This window comes from Furipterus horrens, unplaced genomic scaffold (genome assembly GCF_987537825.1).
Source record: "Furipterus horrens unplaced genomic scaffold, mFurHor1.1.pri manual_scaffold_6, whole genome shotgun sequence".
In the NCBI taxonomy this organism is placed as follows: Eukaryota; Metazoa; Chordata; class Mammalia; order Chiroptera; family Furipteridae; genus Furipterus; species Furipterus horrens.
This window is the reverse complement of record NW_028327176.1, coordinates 106,284,510-106,305,426: the sequence shown is the minus strand read 5'-3', so window position 1 is coordinate 106,305,426 and position 20,917 is coordinate 106,284,510. Positions and strand designations below refer to the sequence as shown.

At 36.7% G+C, this 20,917-nt stretch overlaps 1 protein-coding gene across 4 annotated transcripts in view; it reads right to left on the bottom strand.

Annotated features, from left to right (window-relative positions):
- The window catches only part of MLIP (muscular LMNA interacting protein), a 218,662-nt gene that overhangs the window by 41,902 nt on the left and 155,843 nt on the right, over positions 1 to 20,917 (bottom strand). For all 4 annotated transcript variants that reach the window (XM_090282605.1, XM_090282602.1, XM_090282604.1 and 1 more), the window contains 2 exons: positions 17,064 to 17,108; positions 1,603 to 1,731 (listed from right to left, as the gene is read on the bottom strand). In XM_090282605.1, coding sequence (XP_090138731.1) covers positions 1,603 to 1,731; positions 17,064 to 17,108 — 174 coding nt within the window. The remainder of the gene's footprint in view (positions 1 to 1,602; positions 1,732 to 17,063; positions 17,109 to 20,917) is intronic.

The window sequence follows — 20,917 nt, the reverse complement described above, 5'->3', positions numbered from 1 at the left end:
TTATATTATAGCATTAGGTCATATCTTGAAGAATGTAAGTTACGTGGATCATATGTGAAGTTTAACCATTAATGTATTGTATACAAGAATAGATTACTCTTATAAAGTTTTTCTAATGATCCTATACTATCTAAAATGTCACAATGAACTTCAAAAGTGTTAGTGTCATGCATGCAATAAATATTTAATAAGTGTTTTGTTGATAATGGAAATATGCTTTTCTAACAGTAATTTCCATTTCTGTTATGTGTGGAATTAGATGAAAACAACCCTTTGTATCAATAGGATTTCTCCACTAAATGCAAATAATTTCCTGTAGCATTTTCAATGTTATCAATGCTTTCTAAAATTTTTAATTTATTAAAATCATGTCAGTCTTCACAAAGTATATACAAATAAACAGAAAATAGTTTCACTTTATAAATAAAATATTTTCCACTTTATAAGTAAATCTATAGCTAATTATGAGAAAGTATTTCTAAGGAGCTTTTTCAAGGCTACACATGGACTTCAGGTACAGTCATAGCTAATCTTAGATTTTAAGTAATTCAAATTTGAGAATTTTAAGGACCCTCAAAAGTACCTGAGCTAAACCCCTCATTTTATACATTAAGAAACTGAAGCCTAGGAGAGGAAACAGCTTGTTCAGTGTTATAAAGCTAATATGTGGCAGGTAAGATATTCCTTACATTTCATATGTATAGATGTCATTTATATTTTCAAGAATATAATTAGTTATCATTTTCTAGCTGAAAGTTAAAAAGAGCATATCCCCTTCTATTCCTTTATAAGACTGTTTTATTATAGATTATCAAATGTGATCTTACATCCCCTAGTTGTATGCAGAAAGGCTTTTGGATTGCTTGGATTGCTTACTCATGTAATGTTTAAGCTATAAAATATATAACCCATACCTATTTGTTGCTTTTTGATAAGACAAACAAATATATATAGTTTTTCTTTGAAATAATCTTTGATGTTTTATATTGTATAATGTCTATTTTCCCCAAATATCTAATAAAGTGCTATTGATAACTTTGCATTATTCCCCCTCCAACATATACTAAAGGAAAATAGCATAATTTTTTTACACCTAAACCAAATAAACAACAAAGCCTTAAATAACTTGAGACCTTATCTTCTAACTAATATTGCTCAATGTAGCGGATCACATCATCTCTTCTATGTTAATATGAATTAAAACAATAGATCTTTTGTCAACTGTACCAATAAACCAAATCTAAAATATTGCATATCTTCAGAAAGAAACAGGATTTTAGAAATAAGAATATAACACCTATATGATACATCCAACCAATGACTTTATGGTGTCTTTATAGAGAGTAATGTCTTAGTCCATAGAATAATATCTGCAGTAAGTAGAACATTTTTAGGAGAAAAATATATATTGAAATACTTCAAAATATCATCTTGACAATATATAAGAATTTATTTTTATCATGAAAAATTGACCTTTTATATTACTAAGGATACTCCAATTAAATGAACATTTTCTTACACATACTATATTCATAGAACCACCTTATGTTATATATAGCCATTTATCAAAAGATCAGAGATTTTTCTCACACATTTACTCACCTGCTCAGAAAAGAGGTCATTGTTATCTTCCAGGTATTTACTGAAAGGGTTGGGTTCATAGACTTCCTCCTCTTTTTTCAGTAATATTTTGGATTTTACAGGTACCGGGCGAATTACTCCAGGTTTAGTCTTCATGAACGTCAAATAAAAGTTTTTAATAGAGAAATAAACATTATTAAAATAAATAAATACGGGTGTTATTAAATCATTCAAATGTTTTCACAAATGTTTATAATTTTTAAATTTTCAAATTCAGAAAAGTGGCCTAGAAATCAAATGATAGTAACTAATGTAACTTTAGTTTTCAGTTAACTGTTACAGCAATCAACTCAAAGATTTACTATCATGAATTTAAAAATGCAAAAACTTCTTCATTTATCTAACCAAACATGTTTTTATATATCCTTGCCAGTGCATTCAGTCAATAAACAATTCAATTGACAAACATTTAATGAGAGCATCCTCGGTACCAGGCAGCACTCTCATTCTGGGCATGGTAGGCTAGATGAATTTGGCACATTCATCAAGCCCATAACTTACTTGGAAAGTGCCCCCCCTTCATGTCTCCAAGTCCACAGAGCTAGGCGTTCAGAAGCCATGTTCATATTATATATGATGAAACTAGGGGTGACCTCTGATTTTTGTGGGTGAGCAATGTACAGATTTTCTCTCCCAAGAATGTTGAATGGGTGTTTATACTGTTCTGTGGTCACTTTGGGAGGTTGAAATTCTAATATGTCAATTTGGAAGTCATGGGAAAACCTTAATCTGCCATAAAAGAAATCATATGTGATCAAGAATGATAATAAACCAAAGTGCATGAAGAGGCAGCCCAGACAGCGAAGACATTTGAGGGCTTTCCAGAATAAATTCCAAAACATTCCCAGGGCCCAGGTGCATTTCTTGTCCTGAGGCTCCCTAAGACTATCATTTTCTTTTATACTAGACCCCCTGCTTTTTTCTTTTCTTCCCCAAAGTCAAGCTTATTTCTGTAATTTGCCACTAAAAGACTTTTAGCTAACAGACCAATCATTCAAGATTCATAAGTTTGTACCCAATGTCAGTCTGATAGAAGAGAGAGAGAGAGCAATCTAGTTTGGGGCAATTTCAAAATGATGTTTTACAAACACCAAAATCTTATTACACTGTAAAATCTCACAAAATAATTGATAAGTTTGCAAAACCAACCCAAACAAGAAATAAATAAAAATTTGTGACACTTTTTCTGTTTAGGCATTTCGCTGTAATAATTCTTCTCAACCCCATTTCCTTTTGGAAAAAAAGTAAATTAGCTCTTCTCAATCAAGGTTGATACTAACAGGTTAAGCCTTAAGGGACTACATCTACCTCTCTGCTTTATAAACCACCTGAAATATTTTGAGTCTTGAATAAATGTCACTCTGCAATACTTTTTTCAATCAATATTCTCTCAGTTGTCATATATATATGCCAACTGGGGAAATACAGATTGAGAAAAGTCTCTCTCTTCCACAGGCTGAGAAACAGCTCCCACTTAAGAAACTCTAATTTCTTTCAAGAAGAGAAAATGAGCAAGTAACATCTAATTATGCATCAAATCGCACCGTTGAGTATACATAAGAGAGCAATATCCCTTCAGTAAACTCAACACAAAAACACAGCCCATGCATCTGATATCTCCCCTGATATCTGCGTCATAATCCTACATTGTCCAGATTTCCTGTCAGCTGTACTTCCTACTTCATTTCTCCTTCCTTCTGTCCCTACTCCTGTGCTTTCTCCTTCTCTCCTGCTCATTTGTGAGGCAGGAAACCAATAAAACACCACCCAGTACTCAGGGCCTACCAGATTCTGAAATCAACATTGAGCTTTAGGAACTAAGCTTGGTGGCAGTATGCAGAAAGGTGAAAGCAGGGATAAGAAATCTCTCTGGAGCACTTGATGTGCTAAGAGAATCTCTCTGCTAGAAAATATGGCCCCTGTCTCAATATTACTAGCAGGCAAATTTTGGGGGGTTATCCTGGCCTGGAGTCTTTCACTCAGATCATCTTTCTCAGGATCATCATCCTCCAGATGAGACCAGAAAAGGGTTGAATATCAAATACATTCAGTATCAGAACTGGTTACTGATGCTTCATCTTTGTTTCTCAACCAGACTTTATGCTCTTTAGTTCCTGTGAACTTTCTGGATTTGATGATTGTCTGACAACTTAATAATGATTCCCTTCCTATTTCTCCTACTTTACCAGATTTTTCACATGATCTCTTCTTGGACTCTGTCCACAGTCTTGGTCTGCCTGAAGTTCCACTTATTTATGCATTTATTGGTTGCTTCTTATATATGCCTTGATCAGAGATTGAACCCACAACCTTGGCATATCAGGATGATGCACTAACCAACTGAGCTACCAGAGCAGGGCCACCTCTTTTCTTTAGTCCTAATTTTCTCCTGCACCTCAACTTCTTGTCACCCAGTAGTCAGTATTTCATAGACATGAAGGCTAACTCCAGGCAAAAGAAAACTGGACATAGCTTGCCTTCAACATTGTCCATACTTCCCATCCTATAACCTTGAATCATACCCTCCACAACCAACTATCTCTATTAATCAGTCAAACTGGAAATAGAATTCTGGTGGCCCAATTCTGAACCTCACTCACTTACATAATTATGGAAAATTGACAAATCATGTACTTGGCAGCCTCTGAACCTTGCTCATATCATTCCACAATTTTTTGAAACCAGCTTCAAAATTTTTGAGGACTCACTGCAGCCACATAGACCCAGATGCAATATTTTAGATAGATTATGACATTGATTCATTATATACAATAAGCCTGTAAAAGGCTTAGAGAGGATAAGTCCCATGCGAAAGTCATGCAGTTAATACTCATATATAATGTAATCAAGGTTAAATCCAGGTGATTATCAAGCCCGTGATTTTGATTACACCTGTGCCTTCATAGAGAGGGCAAGAGAGGGCACAGATAGGCATTTAAATCATCCTCAAAGATGGCAGCATAGGTACACACAGCTCGCCTCCTCATACAACCACATCAAAATTACAACTAAATAATAGAACAACCATTGCTCAAACTATCAGAAATAAAGTTGAATAGAAGTCTGACAATGACATAATTAAAGAAACCACATTCATCCAGACTGATAGGAGGGACAGAGACATGGAACAGACTGGTCCCACATCCTCATGTGGTGGATAAAAATTCAAGAGGGATATATTAAGTACAAGGAGTCCCACCCCACACCAGGCCCCTAAGCCAGAGTTTCAGTGCCAAGAAAATAAGTCCCCATAACTCCTGGCTATAAAAACTAATGGGGATTGAGGCAGTGGAAGAACCTGCTGGAGCATCAAGTAGTTCCTCTGAAAGAACCCACAACTAAGTTACTCAGACTCACTTCCTCTGATTTCCATCACTGGGGTAGAAGCTTGAAAGGCACCAGTAGCATATGGGGAGGAACTGAAGTATCTAGCATAAAGGTGAGAGCTGTGGAACAGTTTTCTCCCAGACAGAAAGATGGGCAGAGGCCATTGTCCCTTTTATGGACCCTCTATCCACAGAGCCACAGAGCCAGCGAGCTGGTGCCATATCTAAGACTCCATCAACCTGGCTAACACTGATTGCCCCGCCCTGGAGATCTCCTAGACTTCATCCTACCCAACTATGGGACCACCCAAGCTGTTAACAGAGACTTTTCCATATGAGTGGCTGGTCTTGGCTCATGTTTCACAACTTCCTAAATCCTCTCAAGCAAGTAACAAACAACCTCAGTGAGTCCCCAGCCCACACAACACTTGCTAAGTGGCCCCCAGGCCCAGCACTAGCAGCATCCAGCCTAGATTCGCAGCTTGGCTTCACCTGGGAATCGCCAAGCCCAGCACAAGTAGCAGCTATCTCTGATTGTTCTGTAGCCCAGGCAGGGTGGCCCCTGGAAAAACACAGGTGGAGGCTGACCTTGGTTTGCACCACCCGGGAAACCACATAGCCTGCACACCCAGTGGACAGCACTGCCACCCTTCTCCTGCACAGCTGGTCCTCCACAGAGGGTGAATGTTGGTGGTCAGTAGTCACAGCCAGTCCTTGCAGCTGACTGGCCTGGGTAAATTCCCCACACTGACCTGCCAACAGCAATCAAGGCTCAACTACAAGAGGAAAATACACTCAACCCACACAAAGGGCACACCTTGAATACCCAGCTCGGGAGACAGAGAAGGCTGTGCCACTGGACCCAACAGGACACCTGCTACATTAGGCCATGCTACCAACACAGGGAGTAAAAGTCACTCTATCTAATACATACAAACAAACACAGGAAGGTTGCCAAAATGAGGAGACAAAAAACCATGACCAAAATGAAAGAACAGTTCAAAATTCCAGAAAAAGAACTAAAAATAGAGATACACAATCTATCAGATGCAAGGTTCAAAACATTGGTTATAAGGATGCTCAAGGAACTTAGTGAGCACCTCAGCAGCATTAAAAAATCCAATTAGAAATGAAGAATACACTAATTGAAATAAAGAACAAATTACAGGGAAAAACAGTAGAGTGGATGAAACTGAGAATCAAATCAATGATTTGCAAGGTAATGAAGAAAAAAAAAAATCAGAACAAGAAGAAAAAAGAATCCCCCCCAAATGAGGATAGTGAAAAAAGCCTCTGGGACAATTTCAAGCAACCCACCATTCACATTATGGAGTGCCTGAAGGAGCAGAGAAACGGAAATAAGTTGGAAATCTATGAAAGAAAATTTCCCTAATTTGGTGAAGGAAATGGACATGCAAGTGCAGAAGTACAGAGAGTGCCAAACAAGATGAATGTGAAGAGGCCCACTCCAAGACACATCATAAAATGCCAAAGGTTAAAGTCAAAGATAGAGTCTTAAAAGGAGCAAGAGAAAAGCAGTTAGTTACCTACAGGGGAGTTTCCACAAAACTGTCAGCTGACTTCTCAAAAGAAACTTTGCAAGCTAGAAGGGATTGGCAAAAAATATTCAAAGTCATGAGAAGCAGGGACCTGTAGCCAAGATTGCTCTACCCAGCAAAGATATTATTTAGAATCAAAGGGCAGATAAAGAGCTTCCCAGACAATAAAAAACTGAAGGAGTTCATCATCACCAAACCATTATTATATGAAATGTTAAAGGGACTTATTTAAGAAAAAGACGATCAAAACTATGAATCATAAAATGGCAATAAATGCATATTTATCAACAATTGAATAAAAAAAAAAACTAAGCAAACAAGAAAAACAGAGACAGAATCATGGGTATGGAGAACGTTTGATGGTTGCCACTTGGGAGGGTAGTATTGGAGAATGGGTGAAGAGGTGAGGGGATTAAGAAGTACAAATAGGTGGTTACAGAATACCCATGGTGATGTAAAGTACAGCATAAGAAATGGAGTAGCCAAAGAACTTACACACATGACCCATGGACATGAACGATGATGTGGGGATTGCCTGAAGGAGTGGGGGTGCTGGGTGGAGGGGCAAATGGGGAAAAACTGGGACAACTATAATAGCATAACTGATAAAATATAATTTAAAAATAATTTTTAAACACCTATCTCTCTACATTTTTCTATGTCCAATCATTCTGTATCATTTGCTTTTCTTTTTACTAGTCTCCCTAAATCCAGTTTTTCTTTTCCTTAACGGAAAGAAAATATTCCTGCCAAAAGAACATTCCCAGAACATTGTAGAACCTGAGGTTTTCCACTTAATATACAAATCCATACATCCTTCCTTCTTCTACACACACACACACACACACACACACACACACACCCTGCACACTCCACCTCCCACAGAACTCTATAGTTCATGTGGCCAACACATCAAAATTTATACTGATGTCTCTCTGGACTTGGTTAAAAATCTACTCCCAAGAAGCAGTAAAGCAGTATGATATCGGTGGGAAGGGAGCATTAAGGACATAGATTTTATTTTTTGCAATAGTGTTAATTGACTCTATGACCTTGAAAAAGCCATTCAACCTGTCTGGGCTTTCTGCAAAAAAAGTTATAATTCTAACTCATGATTAGGTCTTTTAGTGGTGAGTAATGACACATTTTTTTATTTACACTCTTGCCTCTTCAGGAATCGTACCACACAGAGTTATTACATAAGGCTTGTTTCTGCTGTTCAAATCCATCTTTCAACCAAAGTTATTCAAGTGCATCTTAGAAAGTCTATAAAAGAGCATATAAGAAGCAACTGGTGGTTGCTGGCACACATGTGTTCTGTTGGAATATTAGTTAACTTCCTTTCTGCTCTTCTTAATATTTTGCTCATCAATGTCAAATAGTCATGTAACACACATTTGCTGAAAACTAAATTGCAACACAAATAAACTAATGGTTCTATCCAAGTGAGGTATCTCCTAATTCCTTGCTACTCAGAAAGGGGACTAGAGATCAGCAGTAGCTGAATCCCCTCAGAACTTGTTAGAAGTGTCAAAGCTGGGGCCCTGCACCTGATCTACTGAATCAGAATCTGCATTTTAACAAAATCCCTGGGTGATTCATGTGCACATTAAAAATCAAAAGCCACTCAAATAGAACTCATCCCATTAAAATATTGTGCTGCCCACCCTGAGGCAGTTCTTCCTTTGTCTGCCATTTCAGAGACATCTATTTAACCTTGAACGTCTGCCTTCAGACTCAAAGAGAGGCTTTAAAATAGATTGTCCTTTAGTAATTTCCAATCTACAGTGCAGCTTTGCTCATAATCCCTTAAAATCTTCAGAGTTCAGCTAGACTTTGGTTCTCTAATCCTGGCAATTCTAATTTGCTAAATCTGTGTCCAAACAAAAACAAAGAAAATTATATGAATTAAGTTAGAAGAGTCTATAAAGGTGAGCTACTATAAAATTGTTGTCAAACAATATTACAACAAAACTAGCTTGAAGAGGCCGCTCTTTCATTTCTGTCTGCTACAGAACCCACAGAAAAGCCAATCTCAAAACTTATAAACACAAATATCATTCTTATAGTAACTCCATAATTTTCTCTCCAGACTAAGTAGAGAAATAAAAACAGCTAACAATTCTCATAGTCGGCACAGAAGGCACAGAAGGAACAATGAGAAAGTTCACCAAATGGCAAGTTTCAATTCATTTTGATGAACCCACTGAGAACAGATTTACTTTGGATGTAAGATTTTAGAAGTACCTCAAAAACAAAACCACTATCATCATGGAGCTTTTAAGCATACCTCTATTAGATGTTCTCTGGAGCCATTTTCTCACTTGGAACTTAGCCTATGTCAGAAACTGTAGTGTCTACAGAGATTAGTAAGACATATGAAGAGGGACCCAAAAAATATCAAAATTTGTTTATTAAAAATTGTGTATTTATTCTTACATGTTTAAACTTCAGTCACCTTCAAAGTACTCTCCATTTGAAGCAATACACCTATTGAGATGTTTTCCCCACTGCTCAAATCATTTTTGAATTTGTTGATTTTAATGCACTTTAGTGTTTTTTGCCATTTTTTGTTTCACCTCATCCACATCAGTAAAACATTTCCCACTGAGGACCTTTTTTTCATCCAGGGAAACAACAACCAAAAAAATGTTGCTTGGGGTGAGACTGGGTTAATTGGGAGGGTGGAGAATGGAGATCATGCCATTTTTGGTCAAAAACTGAATACTGTACAGTATGGTATGGGCAGGTGCACTCATAAATCACTCATCATGAAATAGGCAAACATGTTGAGTCGTCAAAAACAATTTCACTAAAGCCAAATGCAGCCTCTCACAACAATGCCAGCTGGTACCCTGATACAACTGGGTTCTAAAATACTCACATAGTGGGGGAAGCCTGTATATAAGTGGGCTGCCCTCCAGAATATAATTCCAATTTTGGGGGGGGTACCCCCCTCATAACCCTTGTTCTCACAGGGCTGATAATCCAATTGAGTAAACCACGGAACAATTAATGTAAGTCAAGTCCTGTCACTCCTCTCAAAGCTCTCTAATGCTTCACCTTATCACTTAGAGTAAAAGGCAAAATGCTTGCAATGCTTGCAGGGCTTGCCTTCAAGTGTTGTGTGACCTAATCTTTTCTATCCCCAACCAGCCTCTCCCTTCCCAATCTAATCTCCTGCTACTACCCTTCCCACCGCTGGACTCCCTTCACTCTATCACACACTGTGACAGTCCCTCCTCTGGGAGCTTGCACTTGTTCTTTGCTTTGTCTGGATCTCTTTTCTCCCTTTCCAGGATTGTAGTCCCTACCTTTTTCCCTTACCTGCCTTATTTTTTTCCAAAGTATTTATCACAATCTGACATCAGTCCATGTTTATTGTCTTTCTTTCCCCAACAGAATGTAAGCTGTGTGAGGCTAGAGATCACGGCTTCATTCCCTTTTGTATCTCCAACACCTAGGACCACACCTGAAATTTAAGAGATACTAAACAAACATTTAAAGAATGGATAAATTGACAGCCAGAAGCGCTGTATGCTGGCTATAATCCAATACAAAGGCTTTAACAGGAGTTTGTTGCCAGCTTGGGGTCTCCCATGATTTTTCCTGAAGTGAATTTCTGATTACAGTATAAGCCAGGAAAAGGAAACTGCAGGATAGGAGATCCACACTGCCTTTCACCAATAGAGAACCAGAAGGAAAGTAGATTAGTGACTCTGCCCTCAGAGATAAGAGTAGAAGGCTGAAGTTTTCATCTGATGGATATAAGTCAAGGCCAGATAGCACTTCTTTTAGAAACTTTACCAAATTTAACCCTCTTCATTAAAGAAAGGTTTCTTTTTGTGCCCTCCCCCCCATTTGCTTATGGTAATAAGCAATAAAACTCAAAATTAAAAGACAATACCGCCATCTTTTTTGGAGAATTCAAAAGTTAGGTGGAACTCAGGAGATTGTATCTAACTTTATTAGAGAGAGAAAAAGTCCAAGAGCTAGAGTATGTGGAGCCCCTAGAGTATGTGGAGCCCCAGGGCCTGTGGGCAGGTTTTAGTGGCCTGCTATTCATTTGTGTTTATAATTCATCAAGTATACACTTAAACTTCAACATTGCTACTTGGGGCACTGTAAAAATAGACACTGTTTCTGACCTGTGGAACTTAGAATCATAATTTATGACAAGTTGGTACTGCCTCTGGCTAGAGACCAAAGTTGAAAATTAACTGCCAGTACTGACCTAAAAAATCCATTACAAATATTTTTAAATAATGGCTTCTTAGAGCAGCACCTTTCTTAAATTAGTAACTTCAACTAGCATTGAAGTTTCTAATTGCCTTTGACTACAGTAGAAAGCTCCGACGTGGCTGTGATGAGGTGATGGTCCCAGTTTCCAACATCTTATTTTTATCCTTTTGATGAAATAAGATGTGTAACAAAACAGCAAAAATATAATAAAACACAAAAAATAGAAAACTCTGTAAACCTAGCTAGGAATTCTACCAATCTGATAGATCCAAAGAGCTGTGAAAGTGTCATAATTGTTTCTTTTACCTGTTTGCTTCAGTCGTGTCTATATTTTCCAGAGTTATTTATTTTTTTAAGAGTTTCTGCGGCAATAAGCTCATAGCAACTCAGAAACATTTCACTAGTCAAGAGTGTTGACGAAAGCAGTGTTCTCTAAATTATATAGCTGAATTACTCATTCAATTAATAACTGTTTATTAGCTCTAATTCTTTTTTCAAAAAACAATAGTATATGCTTGAAGCAAATTATTAACCTTTATTTTCCCCCTCAGGGAAATATCTCAAATGTCAAAACACTACAGTTTTCAAGATTGGAAAAAAGAAAACAACAACAACAGGAAAAAAAACCAACAGGTTTTTATACCACGCATTAGTCATGAGCTGCTGACATGGCATTACAGATATCTGTACTTCACTTTATTTTTTTCATCAGAATAATGAAAACAACATTTTCTGTCATGCTAACTCACAAAGTGATTGTGAGAATCTAATATGATAATACGCATGACATAACTTTGTAAAAAATGCATAAAATGAATTTGAAAATTTTTTTTCATTTATAATACAGTGTTAATACTAAATGATACTAAATGCTTACACAAAAGTACATACCACACACAAACTGATGTGTCTTTCCCCCCCCAAAAATTATAATTACTATGATAGTTGTACACAAGGAAACACACATAAGATTTCAGTAATTATAAACCACATACCATGGCTCAAGAAACATTCTGTGGAATGTACACAGCACAGATTGGCCAAATTGAAATATTTCAATGGTTGGAGAAAAGACAATAACATGACTCAAATCTGAGGAGGCGTATATGATAAATGCTGTAGCACTGAAGTGTGCTGTGTCAAGAAAAACACAGTCAAGGACAAACTGCTTTTAAGTTTAAAGAAGACATCAGCTCTACACAAAAGCTTTCAGGGCCACATTTTCTGGACAACAGAGACTTCAAGAGCCCTCAAAAGAGTGAGTCACGCACCACTAAAGCAGGACACAGCAGCTGGCATTCAGAACCAGGAACAAAGTATCTGCAAGTTTAAGCGCTCTTCTTTACAGTGTTCCAGGAAACTGCGTTTGCTTTTACCTGTACATAGCCATGCGGCTTATTTTTTTTAATCTGTTGTTTTGTACTCCCTAGATTCAGTATCCCATCATGGGCAACAATGAACATTTTGTAATGGCATGAAATTTCAAAAGCAAAAGCCAAATGTCATCTAAGCCACATACCCCTACCTACCTCCGAGGGAAAAGGCTGGCACTTCCCCATCTTGTAGAGCTCAACCTGTTTTCTTATCCAGAGAATAGAGATCCCACAGCCTCTGTTAATATTGTGATGATTCAGCTCAGGAATTAGAAAAACTTGTGAAGTTTCAACCTAGATTCCCCTTTCCTTTGCTCTCTTTGTTATACTAGGGGAAGCACTATCCACAGGTGCAAAACCTTCACATACTATTTACCCTGCCTAGCATTCTCTTCAGTAAGTGATCACATCTTTGCAGGCAATGCTAAAATGCCAGCCCAGCAAAGATGTCCAATGAATGTCCCACTTTCACAGAGGCCCAATTCCCCAACTTCTTCATCAACCTTTTCTTATTCCCTTCAAATTATCTAAACCCCATAATGACTCCTTTTGAAAGTTACACAGAACAAGGATGACCACTATCACTCATCTTAGGTAATGTATTTAAATGCCGTGAGCCTGTTTTTAATGAGCTGTGAGTCTATGTTTTTATCTGTAAAAATAGTCTCTCATATTATCTCAGAGGTAATATTTTAGAGATTTTTGTGTACAATAACACCTCTCATTTGTACAAGGCTGCAGCGGCAACTTCACAAATTATGATAGGTGTAACCCCTTGAGGTTGACAGTTATACCAATTCCCATTCTATAGACAGGTATTTCCAATATTCTCAATTCTCAGTTTCTTTCTAGTTTTGATATACTGTGATAGTGTTTAATAGAAAAAGAGAAACTGAGGCACAGATGGGCCAATCAGTTTCATAAAGGCCCCCAAATTATTCTCCCTGAGCTCAATAAAAAATAATTTGGCTTCCAGAGTAAAGAATAAAAATATTTTAAGGATAAGGGTTAGGTCATTTTTTTTTCTTCCAGTGTTGAATTGGCAAAGTGGCAATGTAAAGAAGCAAATGTGTAAGCCAAGTTAAAAAGAAAATGATTATGAAAAAGTGATATCTCCTTAAAAAGTCAGTTCTCAAAAACAAAATGACTTCTGTATTAGGCTTTTGCTACCACAGCATTTTAGCATATATTTTCACTTCAACTTGTTTATTACATTTCTTGCTTAAAATAGGAGTCAAGTAATTTTAACTACTTATTTTATATAAAACATACATTTATTTATGTAATTTAATTATAACCTATCAAATGTTCCCAATAACTTTGTTTTTCTGTGCTCCACATATACATGTGGACACATATATGAACAAAAAGCAATATGTACCATCAGAATTACCTGTCATATGGCACCTGTATGTGTATGTATGTTTAAGCACACATATGTACACATGTATATAGTTTTATTTTTCAAAAGCATTCTCATTTATTAATTTATTCAGAACTTAATCATGAAGAGAATTCATGATGGTAAAAATTGAAAATTCATTCATAAAAGTGAAAAAGTATAATTTCATTTATAAATGATATTACTTAAAAGTAAAAATATTATAAATCCTTAAAAAGCAAATGCCATATACCATCACTGCATGTAATTATTTCTAATCTATTTTATTCCCATGTAATGTAAGTACAGGGTTAAAATCATGAAATGAAATCAAGGTGACTGAAATAAATAATTATACCTATGCAGGAGATGTTCTTTGTTATGTGATAAACTTATTTAATAATAATCCCTTCACAAACCCACCTATATCTCAAGGGCATTTGGGTATTAACATTTAATTTAAAACCTGGTTAAAAATTTCCTTGAACTTTTTAGAGAAAAAAATCTAAAGTAAATGCAAATTATCATTAAAGCCAGTCAAAGCAATACTTTGTATTGTTCTCCCCAGATAATAGAAACATAGAACTTATAGGATTATTTTATTATGCAGGAAAAGGTTTATATATTATATTTATAATGAGTTGTTTATGCTATGTCCCATTTTATGAAGTAATTATGTATATTTGCCTCTTTGAAATAGTTTCTTAAAATATTAAGCTAAGAACTCTCATATATATATATATATATACCAGTCTGATAATATATACCAAGAAAATAAATATTTGTATATAACTAAATATATATTTAATCATTCAATATCTGAAATCCATATTTATTATACTATTGAGTGCAATTATATATGAGGACTATTAAAATATTCTTGATTTTCAACATTACTCTCAAGAAAAGTATATCATTATTTGAAATATTAAAATAGTTGTAATATTTTCATATCTAAAGTGGGAAACTATTCCACTTTATTATGCTTTTGCAGTGCTAGTTTCCATGGCAACTCCTTCACTTCACTGCGTTAGTATTGATAGACTCACAGCAATAGAAAGGCTCGGAAAGTTCCTATGTAAGAGAATGCTCTCATTGTTCAATTAAGTGTTTGAGGACCAGACTCACAGATTCATGACTTCTTTACTGTCAGTCCAGTATTTAGGGTCAAAGCAGGAAGTATAGGTGGATCTTTTGACCCCCGTTTCAGCATTCTTTTAACTATATTATACTGCCTTCCACTGTTCAAAACCAATTGACATTAAAATTACACACACACACGCAAACACACTCCATATATATGCCCTATATGTATGAAAACCAACATACTCAAGTGATTTGACTGAATCAGGCTACTTTAAGAGTTAAACTACCCTTTTATGACTTTTCAGACAAAATAAAAATACTTTTATCCTTGCGGCATGAAAATGACAAGATGAGTTGTTGGCCATGGAGGTAGGACACTATGACGACTGTTTTGAAAGAGAAAAAAAATCAGTATTAAGCAGTGATTTTTGTCTTCTTAATGTCTCAAACTGCTTTTCTAGAAATTTTTGCTAATTTTACTGAACATTCCTATTGTTTAGGAATTTTCAATTTATAAACAATAAAAATTGAAACTACAAAGGAAATCTTTAACTAGTAATAGTTAGGTAACTTATTTCATGGTTTCAATTTGTTAGGAAAAAAATAATTCTCCTACGTAATTAAATTTATTCCATAACAGATTCTAGTCTCGATCTGTGCTGTCTAGCACGATGGTCACTAGTCCTGTAACAAGCGGTGTCCCCAAAGTCCCCACAGCCCATTGTTTTGGGCTTGGGGGAAGGATACAAGACAGCTTTTAAGGTACTTTGTATATCTATGGCAGGCTGGTAACTAGATAATAGCTATACTACTACCTGGGTAAAAGGCCAGTAAAAGGTCAGATGATAGGGTTTGAGGTACTTTGCATATTAATGACAAAGAGATAGCTGAGCCTTTCCTAAAGGGAAGCTGTGATGCCACCTGAGTAAAAGGGCAGATGATACAGCTTAAGATACTTTACATAACAATGAGGCATTCAAAATTAGGGTGGCCAGCCATGAGAAGGGGAAGAACCATAAGGAAGGGGCCATTCTGTTTGGAAGCATGAAGAAGGGACCCTGTCAACTGTGAGAAGAAACACGATGGGAGGAGCATGTCAGAGGAGTGTGATGGAGCAGCAGATTGTAGCAGCCATGTGAGAAGTAGCCATGCAGTTTGTTGTCAGGATTAGGCCATGTGGCCTGGGCTAGTAAGAAAGCAGGCATGCTGCTGCTTTGATCATGCAGGCTCTAGCTGGTTCTTTTTTTTTTTTTTTTTTTTTTTTTCCTCTAGCTGGTTCTGATGTCACCAAAGACTCTGCCTTGAGGACTGGACTCTATCTGAACTCTTGGAACTCAAGACATGCAGAAAGGACACTCTCTTAGGACTTGTGCCTTTCCAGGACTTCACCATGATCCAGTGCAACATGGCACATGGTTTCCTGGACTGTTAATGGACCCTGAAGACAACATACCCCAGATCCTGAGGACAGACCTGACAGATAAGGAATGGGGAACTACTGGGCATGGTTTTGGCTTCTAGCCTTTTGGGGAGCAAGGGAAGTGCTGGGTCTCCTGGGAAAACATGACTCTGAGCAGGAGTGCTTACAGCCCTCCTCCCGCCCCAAGTTCGGAATACTGTTAATATAGACCTGTTTTTCTCAACACTAATTGTTGCGTCATACACCAAGGCACCATGTGAACGAGCCCCACTTTGCTGTGCAACAGTCCTGTGTTCAAAACTTAATATGTGGCTAGTCTACATTTGAGATGAACTATAAATGTAAAATACATGGCAGTTTTCACAGAGAGTGTCCAAAAAAGTAATGTAAAATATCTCAATTTTATAATGATTATATGTTGAAATGATAATGTATATTATCATTATCAATATATATTATTGAATATATAATAATATAATACATTGTTATAAAATGCCATATATAATACATAATATATAACATAATTGAAGATATTATAATATAGTCTTGAATCTGGCCTGTTTGTTTTTACTTTTTTAATGTGGCTACTAACAAATTATAAGTGACATATATGACTTGTATTTATGATTCTCATTATATTTTTCTATTGCTCTCATTTCCTCAAGTCCAAATCCTACCCTAGATTATTTAACATAAACTTTTCCTTAAACTCTCTTCTGATCTCTCCTATCAGGAAATGAACTCTCCTTCTCTAAAATTCAGTATCTTGCTGCTGGCCCCACCAAGTCTGTTCTAACACCACTACTAGAATGCAAGTTACTGGCAAGTAAGGTCTATGGGTTTATGTATGTTTGTAGCTTGCAAAACAGCTACCATTGAATTTCATTAAAACATCAGTAAACTTTTATTAGAAAAGTAAGCAAATAAACTTATATGTGGTAAACTTATTCTCAGTTCACTTTTGCTCAGGTAAAGTTGTCTTGAGGGCTCAGAAATTTCTAGAGTAGGTCTAACACCTAGTAAGAGGATACGTACCAGCTGACTCTCAGATACTGCAGAGGATGGTGAGGAGAGGTTTGCCTGCAAAATATAAACATAGTGTTTACTTAGCAAAATTTCATAATTTAGAAAAATAATATATGTTACTAAGTATTTTGAAGATCTTTTATTATTAAAGTAATATATCTTCATTGTAAGAATTTGGAAAAAGTATAAAATTAAAGAAAAAATATTACTATGTCACCAAAAGTGACTTTTAGCATTTTCGGTATATTTCCTTACAACATTTTTCCTATGTGTTTTTATTCAGTTCATATAATAGTAAATATGATGTTTTATATGTTCATTTCCCTGAACATCTTAGCATAAGCATTATTATAAGAAATCAAAAATTCTTCAAGGTCACATAATATTTAATTCTCTGTACCATATTTTACTTAAACATATCAGCATTGTTGTATTTATATGTATTTACTGCAAATTAAAACAGAAACAGATTTTTCTTTAAGTATCTTTATATACAAAAAAACCCAAAGTTTTCATGATTTGTGAAATAAAATAATTTGGTTTTTTTCTTAAGTTGTTTTAAATTAAAGAGGAGGCCAATATTATTTCTTCATCCTTGATTTCTGTATTTCATTCCTTTCACCTGGATTTTATTTTTTCTTACTGAAGTAAATGCTCTGGTATTTTTTTCAATCCTTACTATCTTGGACTTTATCTGAAAGTATTTTTATTTTGTTTTCATTCTTGAATGAGAGTTTAACTGGACATAGAAATCTTGGGTAATAGTTGTCCTGCAGCATCTTGATAGTCCTATCCCACTGGCTCTGGCTTCAGTGACTGCTCTCAGTCTAAATGCCATGCCTTGGCAGATCAGCTGTCCACACATTTGGTTAGTGTTTAAGATTTTTCTCCCTGACGTTCTATAATTTCACTGTGATGTCTCTGAGGGTGGATTTTCTTTTTATGTGTCCTTTCCTGGAACTTGGTGTATTCCTTCTTTCTGAGTATGCATGTCTTTCTTTAATTCTGGAAAATCCTCCATGAATCTCTCTTCAAAGGTTGCCTTTCTCCCATTATATCTAATCTCAACTGTATACTAGTATGTTTAAGATGGCAATTAAACTTTATATTTAATGAATTTATTTTTAACTAAGAGAAGTTCTATTTGGTTCTTTTTCAAATCTCTTTTTATGGTAACTAACTCCTGTTAACTATTTTAATATTTTTAATATATTTATAAATTTTTTCCAGATTTTTCTAGAGTCCCTCATTGCTAAATCCTCTATTTCTTGTCCCTGCGGACTCTCTCATGCCTCTCCCCCATAATAATCTTTAGTCATTTCATGGCTTTTTTTTTTTTTTAGCTCATCTTCAGTCAGAGTAACTGGTGAAGATTTCTGTAGGTGTCTGAGAAGCCTTGGGTTGGAAAACGATCTCTACAATACATTTCAAATTCACCCTTATTGGGGCCCTAGGAGTTTTATTGGCTTTAGACCTATCCCCACTTTATTTTATGACCCTGATATTTCTAAACCTCAAGGGTAGCATATCACCAGATCTTTAAGTTTCACAGGTGAGATGTCTATTTTACTACCCAAGAGTGTAGGGTAAAGATAATGGGTAGATTTATCTTTTGTTTGTTTGTTTCATGTTTTATGTCTACTGTGACCTTCTAGGCTCCTGGACTTGCTCTGTAATGAAAGTTATAAGCTCCTGGATCCTAGCACCTTGGCTCTGAAGTATCTATGTTCCATTGGAGCTTTCGTTTCTTTTTAACACTCTTCCTTGAAGCTCCTACTTTTTTTCTGGCACTCAGAGGTTTCTCTTTCTTTCTTTTAGTTGGATTACATAAGCATATTTTACTAGTTATATTTTATCAAGCATTATTGCATTTAACTAGGGGGCTGAGTTCCCACATCAGCTAAACCTTCAACTTTCATGGAGAATAGTCGACATAAAGATGAATAATGACAAATATACTTAGCTAAAATATAACAAATTGTGCTCCTAAATATTTCTATTCTTTTTAAAATAGAAAACATTTTCAGGATTTATTATAGATGCGTCAATATGGCTTTCACTCTCTGACAGATAAAATGTAGTGAACATTGAAAACTGAGTGGTTCCTATGGTATTGCCAAGTACCTAGGTGAGTGAATCACCAAACATAATGAAGAGGCAGCTGCAGTTCTTCTCACACTGTGTCCAGCATTGCTTGTTTCCTGCTTTTTGAGTCATGCCATTCTTCATGATAGTCACTGCTTGCTGCCATTCCTGGTTGCTGTGTGGCAACAGGATGTCTTGGCCAAGTGCTCCCCACTTTGATTCCTGTAGACCAGGGTAGTGTGCACTGAGGTTCATGGCTATTCTGTGCTGCAGAAAACTGTCCCTCAGAATGTACATCACAGTGTTGTTACAGTAGGTAGCTAGTTGGACAAGTGTGAGCCTCTAGCCCCAGAGGCTGGACCTCTTCCTCAGGGAGATGGAGCTGAGCCACCTGGTCGTGGATGAGACATTGAGCATCGTGTACTTGGGGTACACCACGGTGTCCTTTGTTTGCACTCCAATAAGTCTTGCCCCTACACCTCAAACTAACCTAAAAGAGGCGGGGCAAACATCTAATTAAGCCAGATTAACTAGGAAGGGGCAGCTTCACAGACACTCCAGGGAACAGCCACATCCTCCACCAAACAGACACTAATTCCCAAGCAGGCAGGAAAGGTGGCTTTCCCATCGCCCCAGGGAACAACCAGCACATTCCCCCAAATTAGCACAGGAAGGGAGAAACAGTGAGGGGGAATTCCAGTGCTGAAGCAGGTGCAGTAGAAGCCAAGATGGCTCAGGGCAAGGTCCTTTTACTATGAGGCACGGACCCTAGGAGCAAAAATGGTGACAATAAAGGGGAGAAGAAAAACCTGAGGAAAAGATTCCGTAGGATAAGGGTACAACCCCCAAGAAAATCCAGGAAAGGGACTGGATAAGGAGAGGTACCAGCATAGCCTTGAGAAGATCCAGGAAAGAGATTAGATAGTTTGAAAGAAAGCCTACGCTGGTGTCGGTAGCACCCACATTCGTGCTTTCTCTCTGCAGCAGCGCCGGGCAAAACACAGCTCCAGTGGCGGGCCAGACGAGAACAGAGACTGTGCTGGACTGCGGGAGCCTGTGAAGCAGGCTATTAGCACAACAGCTCTGGGTCCTGGCTCTCTTTATGGGCTTGGTGCGAGCCTGTCGCCCCAGAGGCTGGGCTTAATCCTCCGCGAGATGGAGCTGAGCCACCTGGTCATGGATGAGACATTGGGCATGGTGTACTTGGGGTGCACCATGGTGTCCTTTGTTTGCTCTCCAATCTTGCTGCTCTACCTCAGATCCTCCTTTGCATGGATCCTTGAAATGCATTTCCTGCAATACCGTGGAGGAATCCTGTTTTTTCTGACAACAGCATTTTTTCTGTTCACTTAGAGTTTTGTTTTTAACCCCATAATGTAATATGAGAAATAATGATTTCTTTTAAAATCTTTATTTTTTTTCCCTTTAAGTTGATTTTACGTTATTGAAATGAGAGGATTCTCTATGAATTTCCTAAGTTAAATGAGTACCTACTGTAAAATATGCCAAGTTAAATACATATTGACTAAGACAAAATATAATTAAATTTTTATCTCAGTAATTATAGAAAGAAGAGGTTATACATTAAAATAAAGTATTTGCACAATTTAACTATATTACTAACATTTGTCAGTACACTGAGCTAAATAATACCAAACTGTTAAGGGAAAAAATAAAATGCTCAAGCAAACGTATTAATTAAATTAGGGAAAAACCTAGATAACTTTGTACCCAGTCTCCAAAAGTCCCCAAAATCCCTTCACTGAGTATCATGACAT